The sequence below is a fragment of the Oreochromis aureus genome, linkage group 3 (genome assembly GCF_013358895.1).
Source record: "Oreochromis aureus strain Israel breed Guangdong linkage group 3, ZZ_aureus, whole genome shotgun sequence".
In the NCBI taxonomy this organism is placed as follows: domain Eukaryota; kingdom Metazoa; phylum Chordata; class Actinopteri; order Cichliformes; family Cichlidae; genus Oreochromis; species Oreochromis aureus.
Window position 1 is genome coordinate 60680444 of NC_052944.1, and position 22340 is coordinate 60702783.

At 39.1% G+C, this 22340-nt stretch overlaps 1 protein-coding gene and 1 long non-coding RNA gene across 2 annotated transcripts; both read right to left on the bottom strand.

Annotated features, from left to right (window-relative positions):
- Nucleotides 1-557: 557 nt before the first annotated feature.
- On the bottom strand, nt 558-6706 carry LOC120434032. The gene is made up of 3 exons (XM_039601417.1): nt 6550-6706; nt 2719-3057; nt 558-2480 (listed from the first exon to the last, which is right to left on the bottom strand). Exons 1-3 carry the CDS (start codon nt 6704-6706, stop codon nt 2353-2355), a joined length of 624 nt encoding a protein of 207 aa, XP_039457351.1. The 3' UTR covers nt 558-2352.
- A 1219-nt stretch (nt 6707-7925) lies between these two features.
- Nucleotides 7926-17122, bottom strand: LOC120437791. The gene is made up of 4 exons (XR_005611408.1): nt 16965-17122; nt 16305-16403; nt 12012-12104; nt 7926-8556 (listed from the first exon to the last, which is right to left on the bottom strand). It is a non-coding gene; the product is annotated as an uncharacterized LOC120437791 (long non-coding RNA).
- Nucleotides 17123-22340: the final 5218 nt, after the last annotated feature.

A 22340-nucleotide genomic window follows, 5' to 3' on the forward strand; every position in this document is an offset into this window, starting at 1 on the left:
CAGCTAATTGTTGTTCCTGCTGGACCTCTGACCATGATTGTGCTGTTGTAGCCTGTTCAATTATCTGACCAGTAATATGGCTGTAACTGCTGGAAGTGCTCCAATTTTGGTGAGTGAAATCCTAGGATTTTATTTGGATGTTACTGAGCACTAATTAGCAGGTAGCTGTCTGCACCATGTACCTATGCAGATTAATGATGATTGGACCGTACGGAAACGCAAAATGGGTTTTCGAAAATCTCCACCCTGGTGGGAGTTTTTCAAACTCTCAGTTTTCACTGATCCAAAAGGCCGTTAACACGTGAACAAAAGGCCAAAACGCATAGAAAAAGCTGCATTTTCAAAAATATGCAGCTTATGCAGTACATTTTAAGAAATGCACATGTGGACGTAGCCTTAATCTTGTGTGAAAATACCAAATAATATTAAAAATAATAATTTTTATGCGCTTTTAAAGAAATAGCATTAAAGTATCAAAAAAGGGCACAAAAACTTTGATAAAGCCAGTGAAATCTCAGAAACAATCAAGACTAAATTAATAAAAATATTGTGCAAAACTTTATTAGCAATGATTAAACAGAGTCACATAATGAAGAACCTTTAATAATTAAGCATTTTTGTTATATTAAAGGAGATGAATCAACAATATGTGAAAAACTCTTGAAATTGAAGTTAAGTTAAAATGATGTGAGCTCCCTCTGGAGTTAAGTCAAAGGTACTTCTCTCAATGGCTTCATAATACAGAACAGTCCAGCTGCACTGATGTCATCACATACAATATTTTCGTCTTCACTTCTTTCAGTATGTGTGTGTAATTATACTGTAACAGCTGATCTCTACACGAGGATCAGTTTGTGTTGTTTGAACATCGCAGAAAAAGTTTGATTTTACAAATAGCTGACTCACACATTCTGACACTGTAACATACAGACATTAAATAAATACATGTAGTGGACTTCCCAACCTGTCAGTAAATCACTGATGATGAATGAACATGGTAGTTCATAGAGTCACTGTCAAACTTCACAAAGAGATGCATAATGAATAAAATAAATAAAAACAGATTGACATCAGTCTGTTTGTTCTTATTATTCACTGCTGCTACTTTTGAAATGTTTAAAAATACACAGACCTGGTACAGCTTTACTCATCCGATGGAAAGAGAACTACTGTATTATTGTGAAATTGTGAAATTTGATTATCACATTTGTTATTTTAATTTGTAATGTAGCAGACACAAACTGCACCTTTTGCTGAAAAGGAAGTAAATCAGTCCAGATGCTTGTACATGATGTTTGCTTTTCAGCAGCTTCATTAAGTTTGATCATTAAATATTTACAGTGATACAAAAGTTATCTGTGTAACACCTTAACAATAATACATAATTCTTCCACACTTTCACTTTTCTCTCAAGTATAATATGTAATTTATTAGACCACCTTTCATAAAAGTTAGAAAACACAAACATCTTAGAAATATCACAAAAACATGGTTAAAAATCAAAATTATATTGCTACTTAACTTAGACCATCAAGCTTAAATATACTACAGCTATTCTTAGCTAGCTGCTTACAGTATCCCAGTTAGCACTAAAAAACTGAAATAAAGCTTACAAAGCATTCCCAAAATGAAGCATGTGTATATAACAAAAGCCGTACAGCTCATTCCACACACTTCAAAGTTCACAAACATTAATACTAATTTCATACCTCAAAATGCGATAAAGCTGTAAAGATGCTCAGGATTTCAGAAGTGCTGTCAGAGGCTTTGCTGAGTGTAAGGCCCACGAGGTTTTGACTTGTGAGCATCAGTGGTTGATGAGTTTTTCTCTTCTGTCCCATGCTACGGATATTACAGTTGTTTTGGAACTGTTATTCCAAATGCTGAATCTGTTTTAGTTTTATTGTAGCTCGATGGAAGAACATGGTGTGAGTTTATAATGTGTCAGTTTCTCTGATCTGTAACTGCAGTTATTTTATGTTGCTGATAAAAAGATGAAATGATCTCTGAGATGAGTGATAATGTGAGATGCTGTGTTAATTAATGACAAATGTCAGGCTGAAATCCATTTGTCACATATTGAGTTATCAGCTAGTTAAATTTGATGTGTTAATCTTGGAACTGTCTTTTCTTTTTTGTAGTTGTCCTAAGATTAGATCATTTTTAACAAATTTTCCATTACTAATGTTTCCAGTTATTTTCAGTGGATGACATTTTTTCCTTGAAATCACCAAAACTTTCTAATAAACTGAATATTTAGTGTAATTTCTTGTGATTATGTATAATGCTATGAATTCTGACCTGATTTTTTTAAAGTTTCTTTCTTGATGTTTTCTTTTTGTTTTTTATTGATCATAAAACCAATAAAACTCCCAACAACAAAAGCAGCACCAAAAAGGACCGACTTGCTTCCAGTCCAGGATGGCCTCCATTGACTCCATCCTCCTTCCCTTCATCCTTTGTCCTTCCTCCTGTGTGACCTGCAGGTGAGAAACAGGTGTGAGGTGTCAGCTGTCAGGTAGGTGATGAGTGAAGAACAGAACAGAATCCATTTCCTCTTCAAACTGCTGTCAGACATTATCTACTGCACTCTGATCACATCACTCAGACCAGCTGCTTTCTACAAAGTCTCATCAACAACATCTTTAGAAACAAACATCAACAACCAGGAAGCAGCTTCACCTCTGATCACACACACACTCAACTCTACTCACTCACCTGGAGGATCAACAACACTCAGGTAGATGCTGCTGATGGATTTCCACGAGCGTGTTTCTCCCATTAAGACACGACACTCATATGTTCCAGTGTCATTAATCGTCACATCCTTCAGAATCAGAGACACGTCTCCATCCTTCATCTGTCTGTCCTGGAGATCCACCCGGTCCTTAAAAGATGGATGCTGCTCATCTGGAACAAAGTTCTCACCCCGGTACACTAGGACATGTTTTGGCTCGAAGTCAGCTCTGCTCCACTCTACAATGTCATTGTTGTTGTTTGGAGCTCGACATGTCAGAGTGACGTTCTGTCCTGACTCAGCTGTGATGTTTTTCTTGTCTAAAAGAGAGAACAACACAGAGTAGAGAGGTTCAAGATCAAAGTACAACTGTTCACTTCTACAGCAGCCATAGAGAGGGAGAAAAACACACACGACAACAAAAGATCTGTTATTAGATGATAGCCTTTTATTCTGTGTGTGTTCTTTAAGCTGCTCCCTTCAGAGGTCACCAAAGCAAATCTTCTGCCTCTTTATCTCTATCGTGTTCTTCATCTTGTGACAAAAGGTTAAAAACTAAAAACTGTACAACTGAATCGCAGGGGTTAGAAGTTCATAGGTCACAATGCAGGGTCTCACACTATATGGCCCGATGCTCTGATGCGACCTGAGTGCTCACACTGTGAGCACATTAAATTTGATGTGAGCACTCATCACACACACAATCACACATGCACACACATAATTTTGTGAGGCCCCATTGAAAAGGCTGGGGTCCGAGACGTGGCTGGTGACCAACACTATTACCAGCAAAATACAGGTCTTCATCAACAAGTGCTTGCGACACCTCCTCAACATCAGATGTCCTGAGAAGGTCTTGAACACAGACCTGTCAAAGAGAACCAGACAGAACCCGGATGGTCAAGACATCAAGAATAGAAAATGGGGCTGGATAGGCCACACATTTCGAAAACCATTCGACAACGACACAAGGCAAGCACTGAACTGGAACCCACAAGGAAAAAGGAAAGTGGGGAAGACCCAAACAGATGTGGAGAAGAGCAAACTAAAGTCCGCCAGAATGATCTGGAACCAGCTGAAGAGAACCGTCCAAACAGAGTTCGTTGGTGTGGTGTTATTGCGGCCCTATGCTCCACCAGGATTCTACAGGCTTGATGATGACATTGAAAAGGCTTGGATGAACTTGCCAAAGTTCTACAAATTGGGCCTCCATCGCTTGTTTCCAGATCACATGCTACACTGCCATGCTGCTCTGTCTTTTTCACTTCCATTTCTGTGTTTGTGCATGTGCAGTGTGAGAGGTTGTGTTAAATCGGCTCATGGCACTGCTTCAAAAGTGCGATACCTCCACAAGGGGCGACCAGGATTTCAAACAGGTTTGATTTTCTTGCAATCATACCATTGATGATCGGGAGCCGCTCGTGAGGTGTTAATTGCTTCTCATTACCCCACGATTAAGGGGAAACTCAGGCGGATCCCCAAAATGGTTACACGGGTGAAAAGCCATTTCAAAATGGGTCAAAACTCACACGGTGTATGTCCAGCCTTAGTTTTTAATTGGTTTGTTTGATAAAACTTTATTGATGGTCAAGTTCATTGAGACTCTGGATGTCCCTGCTTTTTATTGTAATATGTGGACTGATGTTCCTAAATCTTGCCTCTGACACAAAACCTGCATACAGTAATAATAAAAAAGAATAAAACTATTAAAACCTTTCAAGCAATAAATAATAAAACTTGAACTGAAAGAAGAAAATCACCTGGAAACTAAATTAAACTAAACACAAAAAGTCAAAACAGAATAAAAACTAAGTAGGAAAAAAACACAATAACTAAAACAAAAACACATTCTGATAATAAGTGAACATAATGTGTGAGAGAAAGCAGCCTCTCATTATAAGACACTGTGAGTCTCTGCATGCTGCCTTTATGGAGCTACAGCTGTTTGTATACACTGAACTAAAAGCTTTGTAGCTGTATACTGACTCCTGAAACTACAACACATCACACTGACACACATATTACACTTCTTTGTCTCTGTGAGATCTGATCGGTCCGACATGTTAGGTCCACACAGACTCCACCCAGCCTTGTGTCTCCTTCACAAACACGGAAAAACTGAATCGATATGAAAACAACTCTTTGTAAATATTTTTGGTATTTAAATACTGATTGGTTTCCTCTTAATCTTACAGAGATAACGAGGTTGGCGTCTAACAGTTAGATCTCACCTGCAGAGACAAACATGAATCCACAGTTAAACAGGATCCAACGGAGAAGTGCAAACATTTTTGTTTCCAGTTCTGCTGACCTTGAGATTATTATAAATGTCTGATGACACAGGTATCTTTGTGAATCAGAACCTGAGTTTAAAACCTGACTAGATTACATTAAATCCAAGTTTTAAATAAAGCTGTGCCGTTAACAGATCTGAGTCACTGCCTCTTTCGCCATTTTGTGGCATTTATGTAAAAAAATCAAGAAGAAGAAGAAGACCTGCGATAATAAACCACGTGATAATAAAATGGGTGGTCCATGTTTCGTTCTCATACCACCCCAGTTACAGGCTTTAATGTCGCCATTGGCACTTGATACCTATCAAGCAAGTTTAAAGCAGAGGAGCGACTTAAATAAACATTTAACATATTTTCCGGCGAGAATATAGCTGTGTAAACTTCAAATATCTGCTCAGTTTATGAAGACATCACATATTTTCAAAAGCGCTCCGACGTTTTCGGAGACGTGTGTTACCCACCAGCTCGATAGCTAGCCGGGGGCAAGGCTCACTAGAGCCCGTGAGAACACCGGATTCCCGGCAAATAGTTTTCAAACCCACCGCCGTCTTTCGCTACTCAGGTTAAACATGATATATAAGTCACTTAGATAACTTTAAAATGTTATTGTTTGGCTTTTTTCAGTATTGTATTTGTTCCTGAGTAAATCGGTTTGGCTGAGATTAAAGTTATAGTTTTCACACAGCTGATTAAAAAGAAGTGTGAGATGCTCGAGAATTTACTCCAGTGTCCTGTTATATTTTAGATAGCAAGGAGCAGACGGCTGAGTTTATTAAACTCCACCAAAACAATCTGCAAATTTCATTAAAAGTGTAATAAATTATCATCTTGTCTTTATTTTTAGTTAGCACACACCTTAAACACTTCAAGCTGTAAGCTAATGATAGTTATATAAGAGCAGATGCATGCTGGTGCAATAAGCTGTATGTGTTATGTCCAGTGGATGCATGATCTGATTAGTTGACTAATCGCAAAAATAATCGTTTGTGGCAGCCCTACTTCTAACCCCTGCGAGTCAATCGTGAAATTTGAGCAGAAGCTGAATAACGCGACTGAAAACAATCACCCAGTGAATTGAATTATGATAGTATGCCCAGCTTAAAAGGACCAACAGCTGTTTACAGCAGGTTTGGCTTCTTTTAATGTGAATAATTAAATGTAAATAATTCAGAGTGTTTTGTTTCAATGTCAATTGGCTGTTTATTTGAAGCTTATAGTTTTTAATCCTGGTTCACCTGAATGAACAATAATAATCTGTCACAGGTTGCAGCATTCAAACAAATTAAAATGATTAAAAATAAACACCGACATCTGGTTTACATCAATCACTGTTGTTCTGAAGGGTCATCTTAAAGATTCTTCTAAATAGAGTAATCAAAATGTATTTATTATATGCTTTTCACAAACACTGCACACAAAATGGTAAAATTAATATGAAGATTAAATGCCAAATAGCCAATATGAAGATTCAACAAAACACAGTAAAATAAAAATAATAAAATATCAGGTACTACCCACTCAAATATCCAATCAGAAATATCCACCCAAAGATGAGAAAAGTTTGAATCCATTGCCAAAGCTGCTTCTCTGTTTTCCAATGAAAAGGAATGGCAGCCTTTACAGTAGGAATGACTTTTCTACACAGAGTAGCCCTGTGATTGGTTAGAGAAAGCATGATAACATCAATATGCGTCACATATCTCTCTACCATCTGTTGCTGTTTATAATGGCAGCCTTTATAAGAATGAAGTTTCTAGGCGGTGTCGCCCTGTGATTGGTTACAGGAAATGTGATAACATCAGAATGCTACCATCTGTTACTGTTTATAAAGAAAAATGAATGGAAAATAGCTTGTTGACTTGTTCTCATGTTAACTCTTTAAACTTTAACTGCTGTGGTACATTTATGATGCAATAATATACCCAACAATTATGAATGCATAAAGCAATCTTTAGGTAAACAAAGAGGTTGCAAGTGGTAAAATGTAGAGGAGGAGCACAGACGTTTCTGTACTCCTCCTCTACTATCCAAGCCTGAAGAGTGTTTGGTGTTTGGATATAAACAAGTTTAAACTCGGACTCTTCCTCCGTGGGGAGGACAGAGGATGGAGGAGACTGTGGGAAGAGGACTATGATGTTCTTTCACAAACTCTAAGTCCTTACACACTCCCCTTAAATACACATTAAGGGTTTTTGAATTAGTACCAGTGAATATAGAGATCCTCCAGTATCCACTAGGGTGTGCTACAGCATGCACAACACAACTGCTATCCCTTACTTTGTGACATTTTGTGTAAACATGTTAAAATTCAGCTTTGGATGGGGCTTGTGGCTGACATCATTTATTTTTAATAACAGCTAATTTCAATGAACTATTGTATTTAAGAGCACAAGAGTTCAGTGGGTTTAGACAGAAAAAAAACATAATTTTGACCTTTAAATATTTTTAGTTATTTGAATCAGTACTTTTTTTTTCTTTTTATATTGTACATGCTTCCTGGTCAATATTATAGTAAATGACTGCAAACAGTTTAACTTTTATGCTGATAATGCTCAGTTATATGTATCCATGAAGCCTTCTTGAGTGCTAACCACCAGGCCATGCTGCTCTCTCCACTAGATGTCCCCATTTAAACTAAATTAATATTTTTACTTAACATAATATAATAGAAATTCTAAAAGAACAAATGTGAGGATACAGGATGAATGCAAGATCTTCTAGTGGTGTTGCTGGTGTTCTTAGTCTGTGGTTCAATGCTTACTGTTTGTTTTCTCCACCAAAGTCAAGCATGTATCGGTTAGCTACAACCAGACAATTTCCCATCACACACAATCATAAAAACTGACACAACAACACGAAAAATACAAATGAGAGCAAAGTTTTATTAACCAGATAGCTGCTGTGGGAACAAGAACAGGATCCAATAGAAATAAATAATGACATATGAATAAAATATACAGTAAGTAACAGTAAATTTACTGAATACATATAAACAACAATACCCTTTCAAAATTCAGAGGAGCTTGAATAAAAGGCGTGTGGACTTTAAGTTTAAGGTTTTTTTTGACGATGTTTCAGCTTCATCAAAAAAATTGAGCATCCCAAGGGGTGGGACTTTTCCCTTAGGAGGTGGTCATTGACCCACTATTAAACTTGTGTGTCATCACATGATTAATATAAATTTTAATTCTGGATGACTGAGGACCTACAGTGACAGATTGCCTTCCCGGGATTCCTGAAACTTTCAACCTTGTGGTTTTAGAACTGAAAAATCCTCGTGAATGAGAGGTGAAACATCATAAAAAAAAAACAACTAAAAAATTAAATAAAGCAGTTGCGGTCTGTTTTCAAGCTCCTTAGACAACCATGATATGCATAACTGAGAATTTACACAGACTTTTAATAATTACATTAAAAAAGAAGATTGTTTTTTGAGGTGATGGGGAGACCAGTAGGGAATGTCAGTGGTTGGACTGGTGGACTACTTCAGTGAAGCTTCGACAACGTCTGGCTCTGTTTTAAAGTCTGAACACAAACACACACAGTTCAAACAACAGGAAATATGATTGGAAGCTTTGTAGTTCAATCAAGACCTCCAATCCTCATTGGTATGTCTGTGATACACACAGTGCCAATTCACACTTTATGGGAACCAGCTCAGCTACAAATCACTAAGCTTTCATATTTTTCACTGTTTAACTATTTCTTGAGACGTCCACTAAATTCACAAATGTTAAACCTTGAACCCACAGAGCTGAAAGAAAAACCTCACCATCTACATTAAATTACATCAAAACATTTGTTCCTTTCTGCTTTTCTTTCTCTCTCTTCTCTCCACCCTGACATACAGGCAGGCCAAGCAGCATCATTTGAGGTTTGAATGGAGCTTCGTTAACCTCTTAACATCTATCTAGGGTTAAAACTCAGTTTTATTTCATGCACCTGCTTTCTTTCAAATATTCCCTTATTTTATAAGGAGGGATTTGTCACTACACACAGTTCTCTGGACCAGCAGTAGGGGTACACTAGCTAGCAGTAAGAGTGATTTTCCAATTCAAAATTTGTAGAGTCTTAGATTAAGACTACATATGAAGATTATTATTTTAACTGTCATATATGCCAAAGACGATGGTTTGTAGTGAGGTGAAAGTGGACCAAAATACAGACACACAGAGATGAGGTGGGTATTAATAAAAAGCGAAAATATGGCAATGGGGCACAGAGATAAACAAAGAAAAACCTGATCTGGAAAAGCTAAACAAGAAACCTGAAACTACATCGGGAGTAATGGCGGGGAAACACAGACGACCCAGTGAGAATCAAAGGGAAACACACAATATATATACACACAGAGGGTAATGAGGAAAATGGAAACAGGAGGGGAACACAGGTGAGACAAATCGTACATAACGAGATGGAAAAGAGAGCAAAACTGAAAACACTAACGTAGGGCACGGGGATGTCAAAGTAAAACAGGAAATACATGAACTAGAGGACTACAAAATAACTAAAGTACTAAGGAATAACTAAGGAAACTAGCAATACAAACACTAAATCACAGAACCTAAAATAATCAAAAGAGTCCAAGTAGTAGTCTAACTTAATTTGTGCTGAACAAAAACATTTTGTCTTTAAATTCTGAGACTTCAAATGGGTGTAATATTGACTTGGTTGCATTTTTAACAAAGATAAAATTTGTGTTTTTTGAGCTCTGAAATGTTTATCTGTTTATCTTCTGTATGTATCAATGTATTAGAAATTGGTACTGATTGGAAAATATTACATTTAGAAATCACAGATGTACTTTAAGGGCGTCTAACTACAGGGAGTGCAGAATTATTAGGCAAATTGTATTTTTGAGGAATAATTTTATTATTGAACAACAACCATGTTCTCAATGAACCCAAAAACTCATTAATATCAAAGCTGAATGTTTGTGGAAGTAGTTTTAGTTTGTTTTTAGTTTTAGCTATTTTAGGGGATATCTGTGTGTGCAGGTGACTATTACTGTGCATAATTATTAGGCAACTTAACAAAAAACTAATATATACCCATTTCAATTATTTATTTTTACCAGTGAAACCAATATAACATCTCCACATTCACAAATATACATTTCTGACATTCAAAAACAAAACAAAAACAAATCAGCGACCAATATAGCCACCTTTCTTTGCAAGGACACTCAAAAGCCTGCCATCCATGGATTCTGTCAGTGTTTTGATCTGTTCACCATCAACATTGCGTGCAGCAGCAACCACAGCCTCCCAGACACTGTTCAGAGAGGTGTACTGTTTTCCCTCCTTGTAAATCTCACATTTGATGATGGACCACAGGTTCTCAATGGGGTTCAGATCAGGTGAACAAGGAGGCCATGTCATTAGTTTTTCTTCTTTTATACCCTTTCTTGCCAGCCACGCTGTGGAGTACTTGGACGCGTGTGATGGAGCATTGTCCTGCATGAAAATCATGTTTTTCTTGAAGGATGCAGACTTCTTCCTGTACCACTGCTTGAAGAAGGTGTCTTCCAGAAACTGGCAGTAGGACTGGGAGTTGAGCTTGACTCCATCCTCAACCCGAAAAAGGCCCCACAAGCTCATCTTTGATGATACCAGCCCAAACCAGTACTCCACCTCCACCTTGCTGGTGTCTGAGTCGGACTGGAGCTCTCTGCCCTTTACCAATCCAGCCACGGGCCCATCCATCTGGCCCATCAAGACTCACTCTCATTTCATCAGTCCATAAAACCTTAGAAAAATCAGTCTTGAGATATTTCTTGGCCCAGTCTTGACGTTTCAGCTTGTGTGTCTTGTTCAGTGGTGGTCGTCTTTCAGCCTTTCTTACCTTGGCCATGTCTCTGAGTATTGCACACCTTGTGCTTTTGGGCACTCCAGTGATGTTGCAGCTCTGAAATATGGCCAAACTGGTGGCAAGTGGCATCTTGGCAGCTGCACGCTTGACTTTTCTCAGTTCATGGGCAGTTATTTTGCGCTTTGGTTTTTCCACACGCTTCTTGCGACCCTGTTGACTATTTTGAATGAAGCGCTTGATTGTTCGATGATCACGCTTCAGAAGCTTTGCAATTTTAAGACTGCTGCATCCCTCTGCAAGATATCTCACTATTTTTGACTTTTCTGAGCCTGTCAAGTCCTTCTTTTGACCCATTTTGCCAAAGGAAAGGAAGTTGCCTAATAATTATGCACACCTGATATAGGGTGTTGATGTCATTAGACCACACCCTTCTCATTACAGAGATGCACATCACCTAATATGCTTAATTGGTAGTAGGCTTTCAAGCCTATACAGCTTGGAGTAAGACAACATGCATGAAGAGGATGATGTGGACAAAATACTCATTTGCCTAATAATTCTGCACTCCCTGTATTATGAAAATAAATTTTTGCATAGCTTTTATTTGCATTACATGTAGGCTAACCTCTAAATCTTCATATAAATCAATGTTTAATGTTATCAAAACTGTACAGAAATGTGAATTTCCATACCACTTCAAAGAGGGTAATTCTTTATTGACACCTGCATCCATGAACATAAGACAGTAATGAGACCACATGGACAGGCAGTACTGCAGAGTGACTATACATTTCTGATTTGCTGAATGAGTAGTGGAGTATGGAGTATGATTATCTCCATGACATCAGCAAGAATGAAATTAAAATGACTCCTAAAATTATATTATATAGGACATAAACTACACAGTTCCTATGTAATAAGAAAAAATATTATGAGTTGTGCCCTTAAGTATCATCTCAAAACTGGGTCTTGTTGTCTGGTATCTATTGCTTTGAGTCAATCATTAACTACATTCTGCTGCCCATGTACCTCTAAATAAACTGATGTCTTTCTAAAAGACAGCAGAGAAGTTTGATAAGGACTCGGGACATAGCTCAGCTTAGCATCATAAAACAGGTTGTGCGGCTAGCTTGGCTTTGTTCAAAGTTTAAAGTAAAGGGCAACTTTACCTCTTTTCTTTACCTCTTCTCCTGTAGTCTGATGATATCCACAAGTGATGTCTTCTATGCTCACTGTTGAGTAGACTGAAGCTGGATCACTCTCTGCTTAATAAAACACATAGAGATTACAGGGGTCTGTGCACAACATATAGTTAATCTGATACTGTGTTGAAGCCCATTTTCCTCTCAAAACAGTCCTGACCTGTCCAGTGATGGACTCCACTAGGCCCCTGAAAGTGTGCTGGTTTATCTGGCACCAAGATGTTAACAACAGATCTTTTAAACCCTGTAAGTTGCGAGGTGGGACTCAGCTTTTTTTGACTTACTTTTCAGTTTGTTGACCAACACTTGGGTTTTGTTGTTTTCTTTCTTTAACTGTCTCTTTTAGTTTATTTAGTAACAGGAACATTAACAAAGATCTTTAATTTAACCATTGTGCCTCCCTTTCTCCTTTTTTTCAACCTGGAGACCTTTTGTTGCTTTCCTTCATCCCCTGGACCTTTTAGGGCATAGGTGTCAAACTCTGGCCGGCGGGCCAAATTTGGCCCGCAGCCTAATTACATTTGGCCGGCGAAGCCATACCAAATTACTATTAGAGCTGGCCTACTGGTATTATACAGCTAATATATATATATATATATATATATATATATATATATATATATATATATATATATATATATATATATATATATATATATATATATATATATATTGTTTAGTATTAAGCTTTTCTTGTTCCATATTTAGTTTTTCAGCAAAACTTGTTTGAGTCCATAAGAAAACATTCATTCTTATATCTGGAGGAAGATTTTTTTTTCAATAAATATTAATTTTAGCCCGCGGCTATGTTCCAGTTTTGAATTTTGTCCCACTGTGTATTTGAGTTTGACACCCCTATTTTAGGGTAATGTAGCACCAGCCCTTCTTCTTCCATTGGCACGTCTGAGGCTCATATGCCCATTGCACTGCCCTGTACAAAACAAGCTGTGATGCTCTCTATATTTTGACACCTTTACACCAAAGCCAGCATTAAATTGTTTGGCACTTTGAGGTAGAGTAGCCTATGTTTTGGATTGGACAACAGAAGCCACACTTTGGTCCCTACATGCATCAGTGAGCCTTGACCACCCACGACCCTGTCACTGGTTCACTCTTTTTCCTTCCTTGGACCAGATGCGATAGATACAGACCACTGCAGACCTTGAGCACCTGACAATAACTTTAGTTTTGTGAGATCCAGTCATTTAGCAATCACAATGTGGCCTTTGTACAACTCCCTCAATTTTTTACACTTGGCCACTTTTTTCTGTTCAAACACATCAGTTTTGAGGAGAAAATGTTCACTTACTCCTTAATATATCCCATCTAATAACTGTGTCATAGTGAATTATTTCACTCAACAGCTGTCATAATATTATCCCAGTGTATGGTAGTACATATAAGGGTTTGACTGATTAGTGGACTTGATTTATTCACATTTAATGTTCAAACAAATGAATGACTACTGTAAAATACCTAGAGAAGGCAGATGAGGTTTGCATTTGGCTTATAAATAAAAATACCCAGACCTAAGTGCATGTACCTCTCTGTGGAATTCAAACTATTTACATAAATCTATTATTTGATCACTAAATACCAAAAAAGCCGTTTTTGTTACCTTGTATTTACATATTCTAGCTGTCTGCTATAAAACTTCTGAAGTATTTCAACTCTACATGAACCACACAGTAACCAAAAATTCTGAAGTCCCTCTGACTTCCAAAAGGTCTCTGCACAGAGCCCAAAGCAGACATGTTTCAAAACTAGGCCATACTGTGGTAAAAACTCTTATCAGTTTCAGAGTACAGTAAACTGGAGTCAATAACAGGAAATCGTTGCTGTGGTTACATGCCGATGTTTGAAAATGAGTCTGTATTAAAGAACAGGTTTGAGGGCCTGAGAACGTACAGTAAAGAATGTTTGGTCTGTTCAGATTTTCTCTGTTCATCCAGCTAAAAACATGTGTTTGTACCAAAATCAGACAGCATGTGGGGCTAATTTTGATTTGCTCATCTGCATTTACACATATGTGAACTTGAACGGCATCCCATTCTTAATCCATAGGATTTAATGTGATGTTTGGTCACCCTTTAAAGTTATAACAGCTTTACATCCTCTAGGAAGGTTTCCGGCAGGGCTTAGGAGTGCTTTCATGGGAATTTTTACCATTCTTCCAGAAGTGCATTTCTGACATCAGGCACTGATGTCGCCGCTGTTATTCCCACAGGTATAACACTGTGTTGAGGTCAGGACTCAGCACAGGCCAGTCAAGTTCTTCCACACCAACTCACTCATCCATATCTTTATTGACCTTACTTTGTACATTGTATGGAGTCATGTTGGAACAGGAAGGGGCCATACCCAAACTGCTCCTACGATGTTGGGAGCTTGCAATTGTCCAAAATGTCTCAGGATGCTGAAGCATTGGGAGTTTCTTTCACTAGAACTAAAGGGGCGAGCCCAACTCCTAAAAAACAACCCCCCTCATAATCCCCCCTCTATCAAACTTTACACTTGGCACAATGCAGTCAGGGAAGTACCGTTCTCATAGCAACTGTCAAACCCACACTTGTGTGTGAAGTTAACAGACAGATGAGTGTGAGGCTTGGTTTAGCTCACTAGGCTTTGCAGATCACCACATGGTTCATGGCTGAGAGCAGCTGGCTTGGGTTCGAGCCTGACACATGGCCCAAGTGATTTGGATGGGTGACTGAATCCTTTTGGCAATATAGTGCATGCATTGCAATGCACTACATTTTGTGGGAATTAGTTTCTATCATGGTTTCCCAAAATAATTCACTTGATAATCATAATTTTGAGGATTCACTTTCTTTAACCATCAAGACAAAACCTCTCATTGGAGTAAAAGCTGCTGTACCACTTAGGTTATTTTTCCTTGCCATTGATGATGATGATGACATTTTTATTGTGCAGAAAGTGATCCAGCTCAACTGTATAACAGTAATTTTTATTTTAACACTAATGGATATTGTTTTATGCAGCATAATGATAAGGTTGTTTAATGGCTTTTATAAACAGTTTCAGATTTCTTTTATTAGTTTTTACCTCTGAGGTGACACTCCATCTCCCCCACCCCCAAAACCAGAAAGAGTCGTGGGTATATCTGTGAAATAGATCATTGAACGACCGCAAAGATGCCATCATATTTCCATGCAGGCTGACACACTTCTGCATAGAGTGCAAAGCAAAACGTTCTAAAACAAGGACATGCCATGGTGAGAGTTTTTATCAGTTTAAAACTACAGTAAACTGGAGTCAAAAACAGGAAGTAGCTGCTGTGGTTTTACATGCAGAACTTTGAAAATGACTCATTGTATTAAAGGGCTTTTCCTCCTTACACACATCTCAAGACATCAACAAATTCATCAAGCTAAATGCTTGTGTTGCGCAATCACACAAGTCAACGTCAAGTCTGGAATATACCAAAGTGATGCACTCTCCCTACTGCTGTTCTGAATGGACCTCAACCCTCTGGACCAGCTCATCAATAAGAGCAGATGAAGATGTAGACTTGGGATTGGAGTCAGCCATCTCCTGTTCAGTACATAGATGACATCAAGCTTTATGTGGTGGTTAACAAGGAGCAGAAGACTGCAGTTGTGATAGATGTGGCAACCCCAGCAGACAGCAACATCAGGAAGAAGGAGCACAAGAAAATAGAGAAATGAAAAACGGCAAGTACATCTGTAGGAAAGACTTGAGCAGGCGTGGGAAGTCAAAATTGGTGTCAGTGATTAGACAGCGTAATCCTCAAAATAGAAGTGTGACTCAAACAGATTCAAAGTACAACACCAGAGAAGTCTCTCCAAACTCCCAACTGGTTGCAGCAGATGGCTGCTGCTCCCTGAGCCTGGTTCTGCTGGAGAAAGGGTTTTCCCTTCACACTGCCACCAAGAGCTTGCTCAAAGAAGTTTGTTTAATTGTTGAGGTTTTCTCTGTATTATTGTGCAAAATTTACATTACAGTTTAAAGGGACTTGAGATGGTTGTTGTTGTGGTTTGGTGCTATAGAAGTAAAACTGAACCAACTGAACTCCCAACAACCCTGAAGTGGATAAGTGGAAGCAATATAGAAGAGTGTAGTCCTAGGAACAGAAGACTGAGTAGAATCACAATTTTACTAAGGAGTTAGTTAAATTAGGTGAGCAACAGTTCCTGCATTAATTAACTGCAAGACAAAGGTTCACAGCTCTGGCTCTAGAACTGAACCATGACAAAAAGGAAAGAAGACCAGCTGTACCTCTTATCTGCAAATTTTTGCTCTTATCTTTGATGATGATTTGTCCATAACTGACATCTTCAGATCTCGTTCCCGAGTAGATTGCAGCTGGGTCAGTCTCTGCATATCAAAAGGCAAACAGAGGACATCAGTGCAGGTAATATATCTGACCAAAGCTCCAATAGATTTCTATCCAGAATTCTTATTCTCTCGTAATATGTCCGGCTCAACTCATTTTTAAGTACTTGCTTTCCAAACAGCTACAGATTACACTGTATAGTTCTAAAATTCCTCACAATATTTCCCTAAATTGTCCCAAAATACCTAACCCCACTAAGTGCATGTTTTTGGACTGTGGGAGGAAGCTGGACCACCCAGGGAGAACCTGCAACTCCACACAGAAAGACCTCAGCCTAATGGTGGAATTAAACTCAAGACCTTCTTGATGTGAGGCAACAGTGGTAACCACCGTGCTTGGATAATTGAAAAATCTAATTGCCCAAAGGTGTGAATCCGTGAGTGAATGTGAGCGTGAATGATTGTATTTACACAAAATGTAAATACAAAAGTATATAATGACTGGTAGAAATGTTTAGATTATTCTGCAAAATAAATACATACATGTCTCCAAAAATTGTCTCCAAAATACATACATGCAAAATCCAGATGTCTGAGTCTCACCTTCAGGTTTCCAACGGACACATCGTTTCACCAGCAGAACCAGAAACACCAGCAAAACCACAAAACAGACTAATCCAGCAAGTACCACTACAGCAAGAACAGGAGAGGAGCCACAAGCAGATGAGGATGTTGGGATCGATCCTGACGTAGGTGGAGGTGTGGATGTAGGTGGAGGTGTGGTGGTGTGTTTGTCTAAAATAAAGCAAACACAGTCATTAAGTTGTCATCACATTGTGAATGTTGAAACCTGCAGAAACACAGACAGGTGAGTGTGTCACCTGTGACAGTGATCCAGCTGGATGGAGACTCTCCATGACCGCTGATGTCACACTTGTAGAGGCCTTCATCAGACCTGGAAACATGCTGGATGGTCATGTGACCTGTAGGCTGCTTCCTGATGAGGGAGCCATCTTTATAGAAAGCAGCTGGGAGGTTGGAGGGAGTGGTCTTTGTTTTACAGAGCAGAGTGACGTCATCTCCCTCCATCACAGGGAGGACAGGACTCTGCAGGATCACTGATCCACCTCAACACAGAGACAAACTACAGCATTTCATCCATTTACACACAGCTTCATCAACACTAACTCCACACACTCAGCTTACCAGTGACTGTCAGGTTAACCACGTTACTGATGGGACCCTCTCTGGACTCACACCAGTAAACCCCACTGTCCAGTGGGATGATGAAGCTGATATTACAGGAAGAGCCCTCTGACTTTCCATCTCCACACTGAGTCCTCTGTTCTTTGCTTGTGTTTCTCCTCAGAGTCCATCCAGCAGAGCTGTCGTCCTCCTCACAGCTCAGAGACACAAAAGCTCCTTTAAAGAACTGAGAGCTGCTGGGACTCACAGTCAGACGAGCTGTGAGGGTTAAGACAAAACAAATTAATAATAATAATTGCCAAAACTGTTACAACTGTGACAGAAGAAGGTTACTGACCTTGGTTTGTTGTGCAGCTCAGCAGTGAGATCAGAACTAATGAGAAATGACACGCAGGTTGATTTGAGGTGAACACAAAGAACAACTCCATACAAAAAGTTGAAAACACACGAACTCGCATTGATGCCAGCAACATGCTTCAATAAAGTTTGGCTCTATTGTGAGTTTATACACACTCATAAAACATAATACATAAACACTTTTAATTAACACAGTAAAGTCACCTGTCTGCTGTTCAGCTATGTTCTTATAATGAGTGACTGATTTGAGCTTTTTCTTGAGCTGCTGTTTTGAACTTGAATTCAGCCTGATTTGTTTTTCATGTCTTCTCCTCCATCATCAGTTATCAGGAGAGCAGACAGTCAAAGTACAAGAATGCAAACAAACAGAGATTATACTTACAGAGCAGACACAGCACAGATGTTTCCTTCATCGTCCTTCTCACTCATATGAGCTTTTCTTTTTGTCAGAGATGGATAGTAAAGCCCGCCCTCTTCATCTGATTGAGGGTTTCCCTCTTCTGTACAAAGACACTGGTAGGTAACTACCATTTTTACCTACTTAGGAATGTAATTTATAAAATAATTTCAGAAAACATACATTAAAATACACTGCACCATGTTTTTTAGTAGCAGTTTGAATAGCAGCATTTAGTTACACTGTAGCTCAAGCAGTCCAGTATTAGAATATATAAAAAGTCCTTTCTGCCTAAAGGGCTTAAAACTGTGGGTTCATCAAAACTTCACAAAATTGAAACATGCAAAATTCCAGTGGTAGGATCGGAATATGGTGTAAACAACATGAAAGTATGAATCCATTCTGTCTTAATGCTGGTGATGACGTAATGGTGTGGGGGATATTTTTACTGGGGCAGTTTGAGCCCCTTAGTACCGCCTGAGGATCATTGAAACACTTACAGAATATCTGAGCATTATGACCATGTCCATCCCTTCATGACTACAGTATACCTATCTTCTATTTCCAGTGAGCTAATACGCAGTGTCTTGAAGCTCAAACAATCTGAAATTAGACGACCGGATCAGATCTCGCCGATCGTGGCTCAGGAGTTTGCAGTTCGTCTTGTAATCGGAAGGTTGCCGGTTCGATCCCTGACTCTGACAGTCTCGGTCGTTCTGTCCTTGGGCAAGACACTTCACCTGTTTCCTACTGGTGGTGGTCAGAGGGCCCGGTGGCGCCAGTGTCCAGCAGCCTCGCCACTGTCAGTATAGCTTGCCATCACCAGTGTGTGAATGGGTGGATGACTGGATGTGTAAAGCGCTTTGGGGTCCTTAGGGACCAAGTAAAGCGCTATACAAATACAGGCCATTTACCATTTAGATCTCATTCTAACAGACCAGGATGTGATGGAACAGGAGAGTCACCTCATGGACAAATCAACAGAAACCATAATGCTGTAAGGTCAGTATGGAACTAAATCTCTGAGGATTGTTTTAGCTTACTGAATCTGTGCCATGAAGAATTAAGACAGACATAAAAGAGCACCCGACCTATCATTAACAAGGTATCCCTAATAAAGTGGCCAGTAAGTGTATGCTCCACTACATGGCATCAGTCACTGCATGATAATTGCCAGCAGGTGGCAGCATCGGAGCATCAGTTTTCACAATGCCTGACATTTTTTTTTATGTGACCTTTGGCCTTTAATGTTACAGGAGAACAAACGGACTGTACGTTTCCTCCTAATACCTGAGCTTTTGTTTACAATGTATTTTTACATATCTAGAAGTATAAAAACTAATTATCATTTTGAAATAAAGGCTTAAGAAAAGTTTGTCACATTGGGACAGTGGAGGGGATTTTGGTGCCTCCTCATCTCCTCTGTTCTCCTGCTTATGACACAGAAATCAGTCTCAGCGCTCCATGATGAAGTATGTCCCAGTTCCTAAAATGTATATGGAGGATGGATGAGAGGGGGAGGCTGTGGGAGGAGCTAATTGAGGATGCACAGGTTAAAGCAGTTGTGGCCACAGCTGGAATGGCTTGCAAAAGTATTCGCCCCCCTTGAACTTTTCCACATTTTGTCACATTACAGCCACAAACATGAATCAATTTTATTGGAATTCCACGTGGAACAAAAATCATACATGATTCCAAACATTTTTTACAAATAAATAACTGAAAAGTGGGGTGTGCATAATTATTCAGCCCCCTTTGGTCTGAGTGCAGTCAGTTGCCCATAGACATTTCCTGATGAGTGCTAATAACTAAATAGAGTGCACCTGTGCGTAATCTAATGTCAGTACAAATACAGCTGCTCTGTGACGGCCTCAGAGGTTGTCTAAGGCTACGTTCACACTGCAGGCGAAAGCACATCAAATCCGATTTTTTTGACCCATATCCGATCATGGTATGACAGTGTGAACGGCACAAAAACAATATTTTCAAATCCGATCTGGGTCACTTTCGTATGTGGTACTGAATCAGATACATATCCGATGTTTTAGAAAGCGACTGCTGTTTGAACGGTCATGTCGCATTAAATCCGTCTTTTACGTCACTGACACAAGACAGACGCCAATTATCAGCGCCCGAGAAGACATCGTGAACGCTTCCTGGCCATCCAGTGTAGATGTCAGTGAAACTGTTGAGAAGACAACGTTGGAGAAACGTGAACATTTTATTTGTACTGTATAATCTGCAGATTCTGACAGAAATCTGCAACTATCCTTTGAAGCACCGCTCCTCTAAAACAGCAATAAGGATCATTATTAGGTTATTTACATTATTATGTAAATAACAAAATAACTTAAAGCAAAAATTGGGAAACGTAAAGTCCGAAGTCTTTATATTAAGGGCCATCAGTCAAACAATAGTGTTTGCTCTAAACAGAGCACGTTGTGTGTGACGTTTTCTTTCACGCATGCGGGCCGCGGATTTTATTTGTAGTGTGAACAAGCAGACAAAAAAATCGGATTAGATCAAAAAATCGGAATTGAGCATTAACACCTGCAGTGTGAACGTAGCCTAAGAGAATATTGGGAGCAACAACACCATGAAGTCCAAAGAACACACCAGACAGGTCAGGGATGAAGTTGAGAAATTTAAAGCAGGCTTAGGCTACAAAAAGATTTCCCAAGCCTTGAACATCCCACGGAGCACTGTTCAAGCCATCATTCAGAAATGGAAGGAGTATGGCACAACTGTAAACCTACCAAGACAAGGCCGTCCACCTAAACTCACAGGCCGAACAAGGAGAGCGCTGATCAGAAATGCAGCCAAGAGGCCCATGGTGACTCTGGACGAGCTGCAGAGATCTACAGCTCAGGTGGGGGAATCTGTCCATAGGACAACTATTAGTCGTGCACTGCACAAAGTTGGCCTTCATGGAAGAGTGGCAAGAAGAAAGCCATTGTTAACAGAAAACCAGGGGCGATTCTAGGATCAGAGCTTTGGGGGTGCTGAGCACCCAGAGAGCTGCCCATCCAGGCAAGATAAACTTTACACGTCACAATGAGACTTCTTCCCTGTCTCTGTGAGTCCATGCATCCTTAAATGTCTCCAGTTGTCCCGAGTTCCCTCTGACTGTCTCCTTGGTGCATTTAAACCCCTGTTCCTCCCTGTCCTCATCGTCTGTTGTCTTCATCTCCGCTATCAGTCATCATAATTTTACCATCTCTGTGCAAGTCTGCAAATTTCTTTATTAAATCATATGATTCTTAAATTCATCAAGTCTCTCTGTGCCTGGGTCCTCGTCTCAAAACATGACATCACCGTTTTGTACATTTTAACACAATTTAATCCCCACATTTGTGAAAGAAAAGCAAAACACTTTTTTGAAAGGCTGTAACAAAACCATCAAATCTGATAAAGGTTATTTAAATGATGCTCATAGTGAGTAAGAAGTAAACTGAGTGCATGTTTTGGACAGAGATTCACTTTTAATGTGTATGTATAATATAATACAGATACATAAAAAACACTCCCAAAACAGAATAAATTATTACAAAATATTAATAAAAAACTATAAAAATGGAGGCAACTTTGCCTGAGGTAGAATGTATACAATGTATGAAAAAATCTTTACTGCAGATACTAATTTAACTAATTTAATAATACTAATTTTGTGCCGTAAGATTTATGAGTTTCATGCTTTCATAGTGGTACTTGGGAGAGCTTGACATTTTTCTCAGGTGGTACACACTGTAAAAAGTTTGAGAAACACTGATAAGTGTTTCTCTGCCGCATAAGTCTGTATGCGGCAGTCATACAGACAACTGGACGGTCCAAAAGTTGGCCTACCTATTACTGGCTGAGGTTTTAGTAGAGTTGTGGCTGAACCACATAAAAATATATCATTAATTTTAATCTCCCCAATCAATGATAATGTTGTGTTGGAATGTTGTTAAAGAGGGTCAAAAATGTTTCAGCCCAGTTTGTTTTGCAGATTCTGTATAGCAGCTTTAATATAGGGAGGA

Bases quoted from the DNA above. Each gene is read 5' to 3' on its own strand.
- LOC120434032 (XM_039601417.1), bottom strand. From the start codon at position 6,706: ATGCTTTCTCTAACCAATCACAGGGCTACTCTGTGTAGAAAAGTCATT. The intron at 3,058-6,549 runs GTGGGTAGTACC...TCTCTCTTTTAG, and splicing joins ATTTCTGATTGGATATTTGA to ACAAGAAAAACATCACAGCT. The intron at 2,481-2,718 runs GTGAGTGAGTAG...TCTCACCTGCAG, and splicing joins GAGTGTTGTTGATCCTCCAG to GTCACACAGGAGGAAGGACA.